General features: G+C 45.4%; 1 protein-coding gene across 1 annotated transcript in view; it reads left to right on the top strand.

Moving 5' to 3' along the window:
* Nucleotides 1–14,026: 14,026 nt before the first annotated feature.
* celsr3 (cadherin, EGF LAG seven-pass G-type receptor 3) overlaps nt 14,027–20,520 on the top strand; it is a 127,021-nt gene continuing 120,527 nt past the window's right edge. The window contains exon 1 of the mRNA XM_034087251.2: nt 14,027–19,800. Coding sequence (XP_033943142.1) covers nt 14,148–19,800 — 5,653 coding nt within the window. The 5' untranslated portion in view covers nt 14,027–14,147. The remainder of the gene's footprint in view (nt 19,801–20,520) is intronic.

The following is a 20,520-nucleotide window of genomic DNA, read 5'->3' as shown; positions in this document are numbered from 1 at the left end:
CCGTCCGGGGTCTTAATACCGTCTCCCGATCCCAGTACTCCTGCACCTCCGGCGATCCAGCGGACTCTGGAGGGGTCCCATCACGGCCTACGCCACCCTCCTGCCCGTCCTCCGGAGCTGTCCCACATTGGCTACAAGAATACCTTGCAAACACTACAACCAAGAAGAAAATGGCAAGCAGATAAGCCTCTTTGCAAATCGGTGACGTTGTGCTTCTGAAGGACGGACAGGTCAAAAGGAACGAATCGCCTACTGGACTTATAGTAAATACCTTCCTGGTCAAGACAACAGGGTCCGTAAAGTGGAAGTACGGGTGATTAAAGAAGGTTCTCCCAGGGTGTATTCAAGACCAGGCTCTGAAGTTGTTCTCCTTCTCAAAGGGACTTAGTGGTACATTATACCAAGCGGGGAGTGTGCTGCCCCTTTAAGAGGGGCCTGCAAAGGGTTTTGGGTTTTTGCACTGTGTGTCCATAAACGCTTGCCGTAGTTGCCTGTGTCTGGCTATCGATGGAGCCCATGGGGTGTTCCCTGTCCATCGGTTCTTTGCTCAAATCCTAGGGTCTTTGTGTCTTTACAAAATGGAAATGAAAATGGAAAGGAAAATGGAACTTAATCAGTAAACATCCAAAACTGAGCTGCTGTCTCCTGGGTGTTTTATTTCCATGTTAAGCTATCTGCCAAGCCTGCAATCCGAAAAGTATTCTTGCGAGGGCAGAATATAACTATTATTACTCTAATTGTGTGTTTAAATACGTGCTATTGACAAACTGACTTATTCACCGTGTACTGTATGTAATCATATGAATAAAGCTTTTCAATGAAAGCATTATTCAAATGTAATTTGGTTTGAGTGGTTAAATCCATCTGTGTTCACATGCTGTTTTGGACTAATTCCAATCAATGCATTACACAAACTGGACACGGCCTCAATTGGCTCCTTTTACTAAACAATTATTGAAATCCCACCAATGATGTCAGTGTGCATTATGTGACCCTGCCGCCCTCCTGGATAGGTTTCAAAAAGCAGAATTGTCTCATTTGAATTAAAGGAGCAGCTTTTTGTGGTCAGTGTCTTATGAATGATCAGGACTTAAATTAATCATTTGCATTTAATTACACAGAACGGTTCTCACTCTAAAAGCACTTTTCTTATTTTGAACCACAGTAATATTACAAAAAACTAACCATGCAGACTTAAGTATAACAGAATATAAGTGGTACACGTTACACAAGCTGTTCCAAACAGGAAGAGGTAACATGATCCAGATTTCACTGCCTCTTCAGCCTACACCATGCCCCCACACATATACTGTGTCTCACTTCTCAACTGGAAATATAGCAACGCCCAGCAGAAGAGAGTATGGATTATGATAGCACATGTCCAGAGCCCTAAACCAAATGCACTGCGCCGTCTCATGTCAACATATTTCATCATCAAATAAGTAAAATCACACAAATGAAGGGATTGTTACTCATCACTGGGTTGGTGGTTAAGCAGATTAAGACAACAATATCCACAAGAAAAGCTCACAAGAGGATTAATCTTTGGAAAAAATCCAACATGATAAGTATAACTTGACATTTGAGTTGTGAGAGTTCCAGATATGCAAGAAAGTTCTTGCTGAATATTATTTTGATTATTATAGGTAGCTGTTAAGAGTCATTTTACTCAATAGAACCACAGGGATCAGAATGACAAATCCAACTCTCCTTTGACCCGAAGCCTGTACTCCCTGAGGAGCAGTATACAACTACAAAACTATTCACATATTTGGAGCCTAAAGGGGGCTAGATCTGTAGTCAAAAGATTTGAAGTACCATGTTCCTCATATTCTCCACATCAGAGGAGAATCTCAAGCGGCCTGACTTATCGGCGGTGCAGGGCGGAGCAGAGAGCCCTGGTGGTGCTTTGGCCCTGAGCTGGTGGCGCAGAAAGCAGATGTGAAGCCTGAAAGTGATGCAATCCCTGCATTGAATCGCAAATGTAATTATGTGACCATGATAATATTTATCACGTGGAGAAGTTAAACAGATCCTCTCTCTTTCTGAGCCGTATATATGGACATTTAGTTATTGAAAGAACATGAAGTTTGCAACACAGTGATACATTCTTAATGTGGTGTTTTGTGTCAAGGGCCCTTTGCAATCATAATGCAGCTAATCAACCCCACTCTTTGCTGTGATTCCCAACAGTATGCATGTTGTGATGTGATGCTATGTTTGGTTAACAGTCACAGAGAGAGAAGGCTGTGGCTGCAGAAGCGGGTGTGTGTTTGTGTGTAGCGAGCCAACGTGGCGGGTTTGAAAGTTTGTCGCTCTGGAAATGTAAAGCAGGCAAAGGAAGAATAACAAGCCCAGATATTTGCGTCTGCGCTGCATAATTTTAGCCTCATATAAGTCATCTCCCTCACTCTTCTCTCTTTGTTTCCTCTTCCTTCCAACAACATCCTTTATTGCTCCTCAACCTTTGTCTCTCATGCTCTTTCCCCTCCTCCTCTTCATATCTTTGCTCACTCCTTCTTTGTTGATCTACCCTTACACACATCCCTGCATCTTAACCCCCCCACTCGCTCTTCCTCTCATTCTCGCTCTCATTCTGTCCCTCTCTTTTTATTCAGTGATTTAGGTCACTGACTGACTAAAAGACTACACGCAGCTGGCCTATAAACCGCTCTGTCCTCCCCTTCGCTCACACACACATTATGATGAATCACAATCTGGCACAAACATAGTTTCCTAAAACACATTTACTTCTTTCACACCCCAAATAGCTCTGTGCATTGATTTCCTCACACGACTCTCCCCGCATTTTCTTGATCTCTTTATCGTCCTCCCTCATCAGTCTCTTCATAAACCAAACTCTATGACCTGAATTAAGTGAGCAATAGGCATTCAAATTCAACGACACGCTTGTTTCTCATCCAAACATCACTTTTCTATCCGTTTTATTTACTCATTGTATTTACGCAGCCAAAGAGGTTTGAAGGGACATTATTTGTTTTGTTGATAGCTTGTTGTTTCCTGTATTTGTTTGCTTCACATCAGCAGAACAGCAGTAGGTCAACAATTTAACAAACAAATTGCCCATGCATGCAGGCTCATCGCTCTCATCTGAATCTAATAATGTGGCCACCAGATACAGCGCACAATCACATCGCATGTGTACATGCTCAGCAAGGCATTCACATACACAAGAGCGAGCACACACACAAGCTTAATCACATAATCTCTTCCCAAAATCATTAATGACATCATTTTAGGGTGGGAGCTTCTACAATGCCGGCCAATTGGACGCCAGAGGTAAGAAGAGGCAGTGAGAGAAGAATAGGAGGACAGGAAACAAAGCATGAATGAAAAAAGAGAGTAAGGGGTTGGTGGAAAGATGGAACAGACCACAAGAGAAGGCCAGATTACTCATTTTAAGATGTGATATTAGTTGGTACACATTATCAGTAATACTTGTCGTTGGAGACACAAGGCACAACATACAAACAGAAATACAAAAGCTGCGGCACAAAACATTCTTCATACAATACATGTGGATGAAAAGAAAGCAGGAAGAAGAAGCTATGCATCTGGAGAACAGTTGATCACTTCTCAGTGTAGCATTACATCCCGCAGGCATCCCAGTGAAGTCCTCAATCTGTTCAACAAAAGTCCGTTATTCACAATCAAGCCTCGTGTTTCCACACACTCCAGTAAGCAACACGTCATGACTGCTCCCATTAGACAGTAGACCTTCATGTGCATTGCTGACTAAAATACCACATTTGTATAACGTAACAGCTGGACTAAAATAAAAGAGGTTTGTTCTACTTGTCCTGTGTAGTAATACACATGACATACAAGCTGTTGAAAAGAGGATGGGACTTTTTTTATAAAACAAAAATTCATATGAAATAGAAAGATCTCTCAAATCTAATAAAAGAGATATGTCATCCTTGGCCAGTGTGGAACTACAATGTGGCCCTGATGTTCTTAACATTTTCATATACAATAGAAGAAGTAATAGGCCTAGTATCAAACTAAAAGAATTGAGTCTTATTTGTCCATTGTTGTTATACTATCTGGTGTGGCTTTGGAGTCATTAGGTCTCCTGACATGGAAGCTAGTGAAAAATAAATTGGGTGAAAAAAAAAAAAAAAAAAAAAATTCATTAAACATCATTAACAAAAAAGGTTTGCATGATTTTCACTAATATAAGCAAGATGGCATGGGGTATTGAAAATAAAATAGGTTTTGAGTCATTCAATTGAATTTATAGATGGTTCCAAAGAGGACTCGGATGTGCGCTAGCAGTCCTGCCGACAGTCTGTGATCCTGAGGGAGAACATCGGAGGTGATGTCTTTATCCGGCCTTAAAAAACACTTAACTGGCGGTTTACATGGCTGGCCAGAACTCTCCATGTAACGGAGCCCTCATTGATGTGATTGTTCAAACCTGCGCACCTGCTGTGACCAGACACTGCTGTCAAAGGGTCCATTCCTGTAAAAAGCAGGACGTTTATTTTGAAAAGCTCTGAGATAAAGTTTAGCGAATGAAAAGGAAATGCAAAGTGCACTCAACATGTCAAATAGTGGAACCAAGTAGACCCTATACAACACATCTGAAGAAGTTGAGATGGTTTGTTTGAAAACGAATAGGCCTCAGTGGAATTTCAGTCAAGATGATGTAGTTATAATCTACTATTTTATTTAGTTATTAACTACTTGCTCCATGGTCACCAGAAGAAAACACTGTAGCACCCATTTTGAAAAGAAACAAACATATTGATGCAGATTTGCCGTGTCAGGAAGTCTTTAGATGACGTATTGGTTCACTTCTTAGTTGACTCATCCAGTTGATTTACTTGAAAAAGGTACGTATCACAAAAGGATTGGGAGTCTCGTTTGTAAAAACATGAATACTAGCCTAATCCCCTCTTGTAGAGCAAACTCCTGAAGGTGTTCAAACTGACTAGGAACTAAACGACTTAAAGGGAGCCGATTTAAATGAAATGTGAACAAGAGAGAAGAGGAGCTGAGGATGGAGACTTTAATGATGAAATGAGTAGCCAGCTGTTAAATCAACAGTTATGGATCACAGGAGGAGAAAGCACTCTGCAGGAGGGTTCCACCTCCTTCCTCTCCTCGTCCTCGTGTGAGGCCAGGCTCATCATGTGTGCACGCACCACGCTGCTTCTAATTCACACAATCACGACACGTGCCGGGCAGCTGCCACCATATGTCATCTTCTATGTGTGTGTGTGTGTGTGTGTGTGTGTGTGTGTGTGTGTGTGTGTGTGTGTGTGTGTGTGTATGTGTGTGTGTGTGTGTGGTGTGTGTGTGTGTGTGTGTGTGTGTGTGTGTGTGTGTGTGTGTGTGTGTGTGTGTGTGTGTGTGTGTGTGTGTGTGTGTGTGTGTGTGTGTGTGTGTGTGTGTGTGTGTGTGTGTGTGTGTGTGTGTGTGTGTGTGTGTGTGTGTGTGTGTGTGTGTGTGTTAGAGAGAGGGGGTTTTCCTGCAAGTGGCTCTTTTGTCATTGACTGACTGTCTGAAAGGCAGGATGTGTCTGCCTCTCTCTCACGCTCACGCACGCACACACACACACACACACACACACACACACACACACACACACACACACACGCGCGCGCACGTGTACACACACACACACACACACACACACACACACACACACACACACACACACACACACACACCCTGTCTCGCCTCCATCACCCTTGCCCTGTGTTGAATATGCATCACTGAGGCTGGACAGATGAGCAGCGGGCCAACGGCCACCTGCTGGCCTGCTGCTCAGGATCTCCCTGGGTTTTGAGAGGGGGGTGTTGGGAGGAGGAAGCAAGGTTACAGACAGCCTGTGGCCGGCCCCTCCACAGCCTCACTCCCCTCCATGTCCCCCCTGTGGGGTGGATCAACAGAGAGGCAAGAGGCTGAGGGTGTCATGCAATTAGGGGGAAACCGAAATGACGACTCAAGACGACCTTATCTGTAAAGACCTTCTTCTTCTTCTTCTTCTTCTTCTTTGTCTGTTTGTGTGTGTGTGTGTGTGTGTGTGTGTGTGTGTGTGTGTGTGTGTGTGTGTGTGTGTGTGTGTGTGTGTGTGTGTGTGTGTGTGTGTGGTGTGTGGTGTGTGTGTGTGTGTGTGTGTGTGTGTGTGTGTGTGTGTGTGTGTGTGTGTGTGTGTGTTGTGTTTGTGTGTGTGTGTGTGTGTAGCTTTCCTGTTTCGTTGTGTCCTGCAACCTCTGTGTTCACCTTTTATTCTCCCTCTGTTTATTTCTTTCTCACACACACACACACACACACACACACACACACACACCACACACACACACACACACACACACCACACACACACACACACACACACACACACACACATATACACAAACACTTTCACAGACTGTTCCCATGGAAACCTACACCGACAGAAAGCACCCTGCCTGGTGGCACGAGGCAGCAGCAAGGAGACTTCCCGCGAGGAGTCAGACAGTTATCGATCACAGCACAGAGGCAAGCCCAGTGCACAAAACACACACACACACACACACACACACACACACACACCACACACACACACACACCACACACACACACACACACACACACACACACACACACACACACACACACACACACACACACACACACACACACACACACATTACACATTTTAAAACACCACCAGCAACAGATGCACCACCTGATTTCAGAGCTGTAATTGTAGCTTGAGCGTAAGATGTAAGGTTGTTTTTTTTAATCCAATAACACAGCGGTGTGATCGTTCTCATCAAATCCAAAATGCAAACAAACATAGTGTTCCCTCCATGAAATTCTATAAAACATCACAGTTGAGTGATTAAATGAATAATTCCCTCCAGGGCTTTTGAAAATCCAATTCACAGCAGTATTACAGATATGTTTGCATGACACACAGGAAATTGTATAAATGTTGTAGCGCTCCCCCAAGCTGAGCAATTTTCAAAATGCAGATCTAATCCTGTTCTCCACCTCCTCTGATTTCAAATGAATACTGGGTTACAATAAGCCACACACTGGCACATGTATTACAAACTGCTTTGTATATTTTTTAACACTCATTTTCATCAGCTTAAGCACCAAGAAACCAGTGTTGTTCGAACTCAGTTGATATGCTTCTTTTTAAATGTAACAACTTCTATCAGAACATTTATTTCAGATGCAGCTGACTTGCCATTGGAGTTGACCAAACATCACTTTAACCCTGTGCAAACTGCATGGAAGCAGCATTGTTTCCCTGTGAACAATGCGAACAATGTTATATTTTGTTTGTGTGCGTATAAACCGGCTATTCATGTATCGCAGAGCAGACGGCAGCGGAGTGGATCAGCAGCAGATCCAGCTGTTCCTGACCCACTTTACCTCAGCTAAACTGGGAATAAGATTTTCTCATTTGAATTAGGTCTACTCATGTCTGACTCCACAGAGTGGCATTACACGCTGCACACAAAATCATGAAATTAATTGCGTTGACCTGAAAAGTGTATTCTTCCAGTAGACATCCCTTCAAGTTTGTTTTGCACATTTCTGAAGAGAGCAGCATGTAGGGAAGTTAGAAAAGTTAAGAAACCATATCCTATACGAATAAAAGCTGATTGCTAAAATGTTTGAAGAGCATATTAAATCCAACCGCCTCGAAGCTCCTGGTAGTCAACCTGAAGATACCCCTCCACTAAACAGTCAATCATAATTAATTCCATCATTCATTTTCTAGCGAGAAGAACAATCCCCGTAATTAAAAGGAAGCCTCTTCAACATTTAAACACTGGATCAGGCATACTTTCTCAATTCTTGAAATAAGGGAAGAAGAGGTGTGTTATTTATGGGTCTAATGACAGATATGTTGCGCCTCTACTGTGACATGTTTACATGCTTTAATGTTCAACATGTTTCTCATACTGAAAAGCTGTTGTTAGTGTTTATCTTGATTTACCGTGGTTATTATTGTCTTTTGTAATTGTTTTGCAAAGCAGGAATATAATTGATTATACGTTCACTGATTCCGTGCATTGAAAGCTATATAATACAATTGAGGAAGTATTACATTTGAAAGGTCTTTGTAGCAGCTAGCTGTCGGTGGCCCTGAACTCAATTTACACTCTCAATAGAGCAGGTACCTATACCGCAAACTGTATACCTAGTGCCATGCATTGTTTGCTTGATTTGTCTCGTTTATTTTGGGGATTAAACCTAAAAGACTGCGTGACATCTCTTTGAGATATTTCCAGCAGAGGCTACAATTGAAAATAATGGCAGAACTTTTTCTCATTATATCCAAAAGATCAATTTGAACATCAGGGGATGATTTTGAGATGTCTGTGTGTCCACTTTGCACTGTCATGTAAAACTGATACAGGTTGTTATTTGTAGAAGGGACAGATCGAACACATTCCATTTACAAACCAGAAATGAAACTAAGAATAGAGAGCATAAAACAGTCCACAGCAGTAACCAAAAGCAATACCCGAGTTGTCTTACAGTAATTGGATTGGGAACATTTTAATCTGTAACAGTGTCACAATACTTTGAGGGTAGTGTGTTTCTTGTGCTGTCATGCGAGGGACTGGCCGACATCGCCTCAGCCTGTGTCACTGGGTAGTGGTGCTGTGGAATAGGCCTACAGCTTCAAAGCCACCCTCACTCATCAAGGCTTGTGGTTACATTTGGTCTGGACTACATGTACACCTGTCAAGGTTTCAATCTGTAAATGGGATATTGATAGCTTGGAATTAGATCATTAAATATCCTAATGCAATTACCTGCATCGACCGCCACCGACTGTGGCTGCGAGGGAGTGCGGTCGTCTTTCCACCAGAAGGTTGTGGGTTCGATCCCAGCCCGTGCAGTCAACATGTCGATGTATCCTTGGGCAAGATACTTAACCCTGAGTTGCTCCCGATAGCATGGCCAACGGTGTGTGAATGTGTATGCGTGTTAGTTCCTAGAGTAATATACACTGCTCTGTATGAATGGGTGTGAATGGGTGAACGACATGTAGTATGTAAAGTGCTTTGAGGGGTCTTAAAGACTGGATAAAGCGCTATATAAGTACAGTCCATTTACCATTTACCTGAATGAGATGGTTTGTTTGTGCTGATGCCTTGGTTGACTGCTGTTGATGGACTGACTGCACACATTTAGAATCAGTGTTTGTTGATAAAGCATTAGTTTCGGCCACCTGAAGTAAATACCCGTATCTTGTCTGAATGATTTCATCTGTGATGTTTCCTTCTTTAGTTTAATGTTCTCTGTTTGCAAGCACTGGTGTTGACGTTCTGAATAAAAGTGTCCCGGCAGGATTCCCATATCAGGACCTTGTGACTTCTCCAGTAATGTTGCCTCACCCGGGGGCCGAGCATGCAAAAGGTTATGACATGTTTTAATAATACTGCACATAAAAACTATTGAAGTGAGCAATCCATTCAGGAGAGTGCGGGTCAATGTATTCCTTCCTGCAGCGTGCTCAAAGCAAGTCATGAATTATATTCCGTTTTTTATTGAACCACCATACAAATTAACCGTATGTTTATAATGCACTTTAAAACAGTTTTTCTTTACTTCTTGCACTTCAACCTCCAGCTTCATGTTAAAAAAACTTCAACATTTCTTAGAGACAGGAAGTTCACCTCTACAGCCCCCAGGAAAAAAAACACATTTTCAAGTTTCATCTTTTACAGCAGCTTAACTCATTTCCAATTTCTTCTCCTCGTCACTCATCACTCACGCTATTTCCCCAGTCCATCATCCTCTCATACTCTCCTCCCATCATCCTCTCTCTCTCCCTCTGATGTCAGAGCCCACAGGGTGCTGTAGTAACTGTCTGTCAGTCAGTTTCGTTTGGTGTTTATAGTCCGTCCAGCCCCTCTGATCCATTAGAAATAGCTTTAAGTGGCACAGCACTCCCTCATTGCTGTCACTCAACACTTCGTCTATTAGCCTTCATACTCCGCCTAATTCATCCGACCTCAGAATTAAATTAAAGGTGGACATAAGACAGTTACATTATGGTTGTTGCATTATCTTATCCTGGTATTATAACAACAAAAACAAGAATTTATAATCAGAAGTCTAATATTTATTCCATGCAAGCCTGCGCTTTTTATTGAAGAGTGTTCAAGGGTGACAAGTGGATTCTGTAAGGTTTGATGGTCTGTGATGTATTCTTGGTAGGACCTATTATGCTTTCTATGGGTTTTCCCTTTAGTGTAGATCACTACTTAACACTCGTGCCTCTATTGGTTAGTGCTCCAACACATTGCAGGTGATAGGTTAAGGGGCGGGACATCTCTATGCGGTTTACCAATCACAACAGAGACTGCCTGCTAACCAATCAGAGCAGATTGGGCTCTGGTTTCAGACGGAGGGTGAACAGAGAGAAAGATAAATACCTTTTTGAACATTAAAGCATGTAAACAGGTTCCAGGTACAAAATACAATTATGAACCTGAAATGGAACACGTTTTATTGCAAAGGACGAATATTGAAGGAACTTGAACTGGAATTTCCCCTTTGTAGATACATACATGTTTTTTATTTGCATTCAAGGCAATTCAATCGACTTCAATGTTTACTGTATGTTCTGGTTATTCCATCATTTCTCTTCATTGGGGGTTTTACTGTCAATCAATAATGCAATGTTCCAGCCCATGCTGATTTTCTAGAACAATCACCAATCTTTAAAATTGCAAATGATATTCATATCCTTAGGGGGGGGGCAATCTGAGCCAAATATCTCAACACGTTTCTAAATGAATACAGAGACTCTTCAGGTTTTCATATTCTAATATTGTTACAGTTCCTATTTGGTGTAATTAACCCTCCATTCTCCAGAATTGGATTCAGAATTGCTTCTTGATGGACATTTCCCCCCCAACTGATTCACTTCTGTCTGGATTCTACTTGCCCTCATAGACCCAAGGCTATTAATATATCAAAGACTTCCAAGGGCATACAATGATTAAACTACTTTTCATAAGCTATGAGTAGTAGAAATATTTTGCATGTGAAATATGCTGCGTAATCCCTTCTGCCAGCTCTAAATCCCCTTCTGTTATGTTTACTATCTTTAGCGTTTGAAAAATAGGTTATTTTACCACTTTGCACATTGTAAATTGTACACTTTTTTTGCCTTCTTATAAACATTTTAGCTGTCATGCCATGGAAAAAAACTGAAGAGCATTTTCTTCACAAACAAAATGTAGGTTAAAACAATGGTTTCCCTAATGAAAGTTTACTTTTTTCATTTGGACATATTAGGTATCCTGCAGTTCTTATTCTCATGTTACAACAAAATAAGATGTAACTGGTGGTAAATGTGCTGAAATTGAAAACATAATTTCCCAGCAAGGAGCATTGTAACAGTAAACCATTTCAATTTCAGAGATTTCGGGGGGAGAGCATCAAGAAGACAGACCCCGATTCACCGAGAGGAATCCCAGCTTTTACACCGAATGAAGTGCCTGACAGCTCCAGGGGTCACTTTGACCTCTGACCTCTGAATGATGGTGAAGAAAAGAAAGCTTCCCCTCTTTGTTGTAAAGAGGTATAATTACATCAAATATCATTACTGAATAGGTCATACAAGTAATACCTGTCACACTGCTTCACACGCCGCCTAGTCACAAGTTGTCTAGACGTCCTCATGCTCACCCCCCGACACGCACCCATTTCAAATCCTGTTAACGCCGACAGCCTGCGCCACAATAACCTACATTCACACAGTAATCACACTGACTGACTGAGTGTCGAAGCAAGGATTGAATTGGGCTGGAGAGAGGCTGCAGACACCCAGAGAGGGATGGGAGGGAGAGCACTTTTTCTTTTGTGCATTCAAATCCTATTTGGAAAAGGAGGATATGCATTTTGGAGCGCCATATTGCTGTGGATGTGCTCCAAGCCTCCACCAGGCAGGGGTCCAAGCACACGGACATGAACCAAACTGTTTTACCACTGTATTGTTAAAACTGTCATTCACAACATTTAGTCCTCCATTTATTTTGAAGTGTTGCTTATATCTCAACTTGGTTGTCCTTTACAACACAATATGTTTTCCTTGTTTCTGTTACAGCAGCAATATGGCACAAGGACATTTAAAGTTTACAGCAACTAACATTTAAATAACCGGTAATATGAATAATGTCTATTATAATAACAATAGTATAAGTGAGGACAATGCAACATTGTTATTTATATTTCTTTTATGCAAAATACCATTGTCAATGACAACATGGCTGAGTAAAAACTATTGTAAAACGATACACACATCAATAATCTCTTCACATGACCTCACACCTGGCGTGACCGAAATTGAAGCTTCCTAATTGTTGTGGGATTTGTATTATTTGGGCAATACCTTAGAAATGTGAATTAAGAGTTAAAAAACACAGAACATAAGAGAGACACACAATACCACAGGGAAAGCAAGAATAAAGAGATATATCAGGATTCATGCAGGGCTGAGGCTCAGTTTAGCTGACCCTTAGATTCTCTGGCCGCTGATGCACCTTCCCCGACTGACACGCCTTATATCTCCTCCCAATAAATCATATTCAATTCCATCCGTGTCATTGGAAAAACTATACACCACTCAGCCGGCATTAGGCTATATAAATTGGTATTGAATGGGAAGATTGTGGGTGAATGTTGCAGGAAATGTGCCCACATATTTGCATAATGTGATTTCTTTTTTTTCCAACAAGTATCAGGAAATGGATCTGCCCATTTAGCCATGAGCAAATTAGTATTACATTGGAATGATTGCTGGATTGTGCTCATGTGACTTTACCACTGATATAAATCACATTAAAAAAATAAATGTGGCTTCCAGCAGATATATGAATCCCTGTGGGACTGTTATATCCTATAAGTTATCCTTCAACATAAATCTGTGTGTGTGTGTGTGTGTGTGTGTGTGTGTGTGCGTGCGTGCGTGCGTGCGTGCGTGCGTGTGTGTGTGTGTGTGTGTGTGTGTGTGTGTGTGTGTGTGTGTGTGTGTGTGTGTGTGTGTGTGTGTGTGTGTGGGAAAATTACTCATCGGTGTTCATACTGGAGATGACGTCACTTATAACCTGACTTCAGAGTTTACATCACTGGACCGGAATACACTGTGCAGTTAAAATGAGGATGATATCATTTACGTAACATGAACAGCTGCCCTTATTGATAGTGACATGGCCAAACCAAAGCTTTTTTTAATAAAATCGAGTAAAATAGACACATTTTGGTAAACTTGAATTATTGTTCTGCTATTCCCAAACCTTGTGGCATTTGTTTGTGTTTGGAAACATCACATTCTAATTTTGTGGACCCATATTTGAATGTGAAGCATTGCGGGGTGTGTCGGTATATCCCCTGTAAAGGGTGTCACACCGTCAGGGCTGTTTTTTGAAGACGGCTATTCTTCAGATGATGACGATGTAGTTGTGTAAGATCCAGGTTATCCCCCCGTCTTTTCCAGTTGTGGATATGGCTGCCGCCCCGGGTGCTGTGTAACAGCGCACCGGAGCCAACCATTAGGAGAGAGAGAGAGAGAGAGAGAGAGAGAGAGAGAGAGAGAGAGAGAGAGAGAGAGAGAGAGAGAGAGAGAGAGAGAGAGAGAGAGAGAGAGAGAGAGAGAGAGAGAGAGAGAGTTGCAAGCAATGGGGGGAGGGGCGGAAAAGGGAGAGAGGAGGAGAGTCTGATTGTGTGTGTATGGATGGATGGATAGTAGCCTACCACCGGGCTGTGCCGAAACTGCTAGCGCGCACACACATTCGTACACACACTCAGGAGGGGAGTGTGTGTGAGCCAGTCAGTCAGTCAGTGTGAGAGTGTGTAAGCCATGTTGGATGTGAATGAACGGGAGGAGAGATGCTGCTGCCGCGCCGCTCCTAACGCTCAGACCTCCAGCTCCACGGACCAGAGCGGGTAGATGCCAACTCTCCAGGCCGACGGAGACACGGGGGAGCCTGGGGGAAGGTGTCGGGCGGTGCCGGCGGTCCTGAAGGGAACGAGGGAGAGAGAGAAGTAACGGGGAGGAGGGAAGACGCACTCGAGGGAGGACGAGAGAGAGAATAGGCAGAGGTGGAAGAGGGAGAAAGGACGGAGAGACAGAGAAAGGAAGAGACTAAATGGCTGCACTGCTACCGGGCTTCACCCCGCTCCTGCTCTCGTCTCTGGCACTCCACCTGCTTCTCCTCGGCCCTTTGTTTGCCCTCACCCCGGAGACGGTGAGCACAGGAGGGGCTTCCAACCGGTGGACCCCGGGCCTCTCTCACCGAGACGCCGGTAAAGTGAGCCGGCAGCAACAGAAGCAGCAGCGAGAGGAAGCAGGGGAGTCACCGAGGAGCAGCTGGAATCTACGCCCCAGCAGGTGGACTGTAGAGCGGATACATACTGGGGGATGCTGTGGAGTGGGGACGCTGGGAGGATATACCCAAGATGGGGCGAGGGGGACACGGAAGGAGAGACTGAAAGGAGTCGGGACGTTTTCATCACCTCCTCCTCCTCTCCCCCCAGGTATTAGGAGCAGGTCGAGCTCTGATGGCGTCGGCGCAGGAGAGGGAGTGGAGAGAGGGAGGATGAGGAGGAAGGGCGTTGTTTCTTCTCCAGCTTCACCTGCTTTCACCTCCTCGCCTGTTCAAAACGGCAAAAAACGGGCAGTACAAAGGACTAGAGCGTGCGCGCAACGGTGGCCGGCGTCAAGGCCACACCTCGCCAAACGTGGTGCCGCCGGAGCCTTTGTGCACGCCTCTGGCCTGTACGGGGCACCCGGAAGTGTAAAGAGGAGAGGGGGAGAGGTGTGGGAGAGGGCTCGTGAGGTGAGGATAGTCTTTGCCACATGCTGCTCCCTGACACCTGGGCATCTCTGCTGGTCAAGCCCTGGCAAACAAGCCCTCTCCCCGGCAAACATCCCCACACTTGGCCACTTGCCAACCGGTTGCTCTTGTTGCATTCATCCTCTTTCTGGATACAATTCAGCACACAGCGAGGCTTCAAAAAACACCTCTAAATTTCATCCCCGTTTCACCAACAATTCAGACTGTATCCAGGGATCCACATTGGAATACATGTGTCATTTTACAACCGGCCACACAGATCCAATGCATCCAGTTTACAGGGGGAGCAAACAAAACACAGCTCGGGATCCTTATTGGGGCTCTGCCAGCGTGGACAGGAGGGCTGGTAATTGTTCTCATTTTAGAAGGCACAATGTTATCGATCCCAGCAGCAGCAGCAGCAGCAGCACAGAGGGGGGTGATGATAGCCGTTTGACTAGGTGCATTACGTGCAGGGAGAAAGACAGGGGGACGATGAGTGGGGGAGATGAGGAGGAGGGGGAGGAAACGTACAGATGTTGCGCACCGGTAGTGATTAACCCCAGTACCTTGGTGCATCTCGATAGTTGTGGGTCCCCTATTCGTGAGGCAAAGGCAGCTTATTACCACGCCAGAAACATAGATACGAAGAGGGAGGGGAAATATGGACGAGAGGGAGGGGTACACCAAGGCTACAAATATATTAATTTATCTAATTATCCGGATAATGATTTGGCTTTTCCGTTTCTGACGCGCCTATGTAAGACTGGTAATGAGCTTCCGCAGGGGAAATCAGCACCGGCAACCAGAGGGCAGATCGGGCAAACACGGGGAGAGATCGGGGAGGTTCCCGGTGGTTGCTTCGGTTGTTTGGACAGAAAAGAAATGGGGGATGGATATTTAGCCGGCTTTATGGTCCCACAGGGAGTCGTAGCTCAGAGGAATCTCCCCATCCAATGTTCCCCCACAGAGACGCATGATCAACGTGTTCCATCCAACAAGAGCGGTATTGCTGATATTGTATCAACATATGCTGGCCCGATAATGAGTATCCTCCCTGAACCACAAACAGGCGATTATGCAGAAAGTGTAAAACTATCCAAACTGCTCCGTCTATCTGCAGACAAAGTAAACGCAAGTTCAGAGACAGAGTCTGCCGGTGACTCAGGCTTTTTCTCGCCTGCGAAGTTTCCCGTTATATCTCCCACGTCTCGCTTTGCAGCAGCAGTCACACCACGTATTCCCACTCAGCCCGATGACACCACAGCAGAACACCTCTCGTTTTTCTCGGAAATGAACCTGACCACACGGCAGGATGACTCCACGCGTTTGATTTACCTACCCTCTCTAAAGGACTTGATTTCAGCAGTTTCCCCAGACTCCCAGTGCGTGTTTTTATGGAGCACATTCAACAGCAACATTAATAACAACAACGAAGATGAGCAAAGCAAGGACATACATGGATTTAATCATGAATCTGAAATAGAACAATCTCAGTGGCATGACCAGACACAGCAACAAGACCTGTGGGAGACAGCATTACTAGAGATGGTCAATGCAGGCTGTGCTGACAGCATTTCCACTGACTGTTCAGCCACCAAGCAAGGGGAGCATGCACATATGCAATTAAAATCCGGTAAGCAAGTGTCATTAGAGCCTCAAGGTGTGAGACAGTCAGATAGGCGGCAGATGGGTGCCGAGGCAGAGAGGGAGAGACATGCAGAGAGGGAGGGAGAGAGTTTTGAGGGGTCTGCTGCTGTTGCTGTTGGGGGAGGAAAATTACAGGTGGGGGAGGGCAAGAGAGAGGCGGGGCTAATGGGAGGCAGAGAACCAGGGGGAAAGGAGCAAGAGGAGGAGGAGTGGGAGAGAGAAAAAGCAATAACAAAGGCAAGCCGGGCAGAAGAGAGAGAGGCTGAGAGGGAGAAGGGTCAGGATAGGGGCAGTAGCACCACCATCATCACACAGCCAGATAGCAAAAAGGGGAAGAACGAGAGACAGGCAGATGAGAGCAACGGGGTTGGAGAGGGGGGTGAAAGGGGGGTTGAAGGGAAGGAGGAGAGGCGCAGTACAAGGGGAGAGAGGAGCCTGGAACGACTGATAATAGTTGCAGATGATGATATCTCACAGGGGGGAAAGGGGAGGAGGATGTTGATGCCCTGGCGCCGCTCTCGGCGTGCAGCAAACAAACATCCCCATTTCTCCCAGTATAACTTCCAAGTGCAAGTAGCTGAGAATCAACCAGCCGGTACTTCAGTCATTATCATGTCCGCCTCAGACCCAGATGCGGGAGATTCAGGCAGGGTCAGCTACTCCATTGCCCCGCTGATGAACAGTCGATCATCTGACTACTTCCACATCCACCCAGACACAGGGCTCATCACCACCACTCAGATTCTAGACAGAGAACACATGGACTTGCATTACTTCCGAGTCACAGGGACAGATAACAGCGCCTCTCGGCTCTCCGGCACCACAATGGTGGCCATTACTGTGTCAGATCGTAATGATCACTCTCCTATTTTTGAGCAGACTGAGTACAGGGAGACAATCAGGGAGAACGTAGAGGAGGGGTATCCCATCTTACAGCTGAGAGCGACAGACTTAGACTCCCCATCTAATGCCAATATCCGGTATCGCTTTATCGGTGATAAGGTTACAATAGCCCGGTCGGCATTTGAGATTGACCCCCGCTCTGGCCTCATCACAACCCGCGGAGCAGTGGACCGGGAAACCAACGAGCACTACACTCTACTGGTGGAGGCCACTGACCAGGGGAAGGAACCGGGGCCACGCTCTTCTACTGTTAAAGTGTTTATCACTGTTCTGGATGAAAATGACAATGTGCCACAATTCAGCGAAAAGCGCTATGTGGTAGCAGTGAAGGAGGATGTTCGGGCCCACACTGAGATCCTCCGTGTGAGCGCCACAGACATTGACAAGGACAGTAACGCTGCAGTTCACTACAATATCATCAGTGGCAACAGCCGTGGACAGTTTTCCATCGACAGTGTAACTGGCGAGATCCATGTTGTAGCACCGCTGGACTATGAATCAGAACGGGAGTATACTCTCCGTGTTCGTGCCCAGGACAATGGCCGGCCACCTCTCTCCAACAACACCGGTATTGTCAGTGTTCAGGTGACGGATGTAAACGACAACCCACCAATCTTTGTCTCCACACCTTTCCAGGCTTCTGTGCTGGAGAGCGCCCCAGTTGGTAGCTCCATCCTCCACATTCAGGCCATTGACACTGATTCTGTTGATAATGCCCGTCTGGAGTACAGGTTAACTGGCACCAGCTCTGACACACCCTTCGTTATTAATGCGGCAACAGGCTGGGTCACTGTGCGCACCATTCTTGACCGAGAGTCTGTGGAGCACTATTTCTTTGGTGTGGAGGCCAGGGATTATGGCATGCCTCCTCTATCTGCTACAGCAAGTGTAACAATAACAGTGATGGATGTTAATGACAACCGGCCCGAGTTCATCCAAAAGGAGTACTATTCTCGCCTGAATGAGGATGCGTCTGTTGGTACCAGTGTAGCGACTGTGACGGCTGTGGACCGTGATGTCAACAGTGCTGTAACCTATCAGATAACAGGGGGAAACACCAGAAACCGCTTTGCCATCAGCACAGCAGGCGGGTCTGGACTTCTTTCGTTAGCTCTCCCATTGGACTACAAACAGGAGCGCCGTTACGTTCTAACCGTCGCTGCCTCAGACCGCACACTCCACGACACCTGTCAGGTGCACATTAACATCACTGACGCCAACACACATCGGCCTGTTTTCCAGAGTGCCCACTACTCTGTTAGTGTGAATGAGGACCGACCACCTGGAAGCACCGTAGTTGTAATCAGTGCCACAGATGATGATGTAGGCGAAAACGCTCGAATCACATACTTTCTCGAGGACAATATCCCACAATTCCGCATTGACACCGGCACAGGGGCAATAACGCTCCAGGCAGAGCTCGACTATGAGGACCAGATGACCTACACTCTAGCTATCACAGCTAAAGACAACGGTATCCCGCAGAAAGCAGACACAACATATGTGGAGGTGAACGTGAATGATGTCAATGACAATGCACCTCAGTTTCTCAGCACAAGATACCAGGGAACAGTGAGTGAAGACGCCCCTCCCTTCACCAGTGTCCTCCAAATCTCAGCCACTGACCGTGACGCGCACACCAATGGTCGTGTTCAGTACACCTTTCAAAATGGCGAGGATGGGGATGGGGACTTTACCATCGAACCTACATCCGGTATAGTCCGATCTGTTCGACGTTTGGACCGTGAGAGCGTGCCATTCTACGAGCTCACAGCCTATGCCGTCGATCGTGGCATACCCCCTCAGCGAACCCCCGTCCACATCCAGGTGACGGTCCTAGATGTCAACGACAATGCCCCCGTCTTCCCTGCTGATGACTTTGAGGTTCTAGTGAAGGAAAACAGCGCAGTGGGGTCTGTGGTAGCCCAGATCACAGCCACTGACCCCGACGAAGGCACTCACGCTCAGATCATGTATCAAATTGTGGAGGGAAACATCCCCGAGATCTTTCAGATGGACATCTTTTCAGGGGAGCTCACTTCACTCATTGATCTTGACTATGAGGCCCGCAACGAGTATGTCATCGTAGTCCAGGCAACTTCGGCTCCTCTAGTCAGCAGGGCCACCGTCAGGATCCGATTAGTGGACCAGAACGACAACAGGCCCACTCTGCAGGACTTCCAAATCATTTTCAACAACTTCGTGTCCAATCGCTCCAACAGTTTCCCCAGCGGGGTAATTGGAAAAGTACCCGCCCACGACCCTGATGTGTCAGACAGGCTGCACTACACCATCGACCGCGGAAATGAGCTTCACCTGCTGCTGCTGAATCACACCAGTGGAGAGATCCGACTGAGCCGAAAACTGGATAACAACAGGCCGCTGGTGGCTCCAATGCTGATCACTGTCACAGGTAAGAGACCGTGGAGGGGAAATGGGAGGGAGGGTTTTTCTGTCTAGTCAGTTTAGATTCCCCTGTAGCTTATTTCACCATGACGAATCCTGTGAAGATAAAGACTCAGACTCTACAGGTTAGAGCAAGAAAAAGGGTTGAGCTCTGGGCTTTGCAAACACATTGTTCTTCTGTGTATTTCCTTCACTTGTGTATGTGAGATAATGAGAAATGAACTGGGCTTCTTTAAACACATTTACCTGATGTGTGTCGGAGGTGCAACCATTAGACAACTAGATTATCGGCCTGCTTCTAAGACATCTGCTATATGTGTCTGAGTCCCTTAAGGAGAAGGCTCTTGGGGAAATGTGGGAACACATTAGATTTACCAGAGAGCATGGGGGGTGAACATGTAGAGATTGGTGCTTGTCTGTTTTGCAGAGTTTCAAAGTGTAGATGAGGTGAGAGGTTAAGGAAAAAAGGATCACGAGAAAAGAAAGTGTGTTTGAGGAAACACATCAGAAGGAGGGAAATGTGTGCGAGAAGAGAGATAAATATTTGAATGTGAGATACCCGACAATAATTATTAGTCAGATTCTCATATCAAAAGTTCCCATCAGTCAGCATTTTGCCAGCTTAGGAGATAAGCTATTGGGAGACATAAAGCATGCTTCTTTTTTTTCTTCTAGCTATGCAGTAACACATATTCCCGTGGGGAAAAGAGCTTTGTAGCTGTATCAC

The sequence above is a fragment of the Pseudochaenichthys georgianus genome, chromosome 7 (assembly GCF_902827115.2).
Source record: "Pseudochaenichthys georgianus chromosome 7, fPseGeo1.2, whole genome shotgun sequence".
In the NCBI taxonomy this organism is placed as follows: Eukaryota; Metazoa; Chordata; class Actinopteri; order Perciformes; family Channichthyidae; genus Pseudochaenichthys; species Pseudochaenichthys georgianus.
This window is presented reverse-complemented; position numbering and strand designations above follow the sequence as displayed.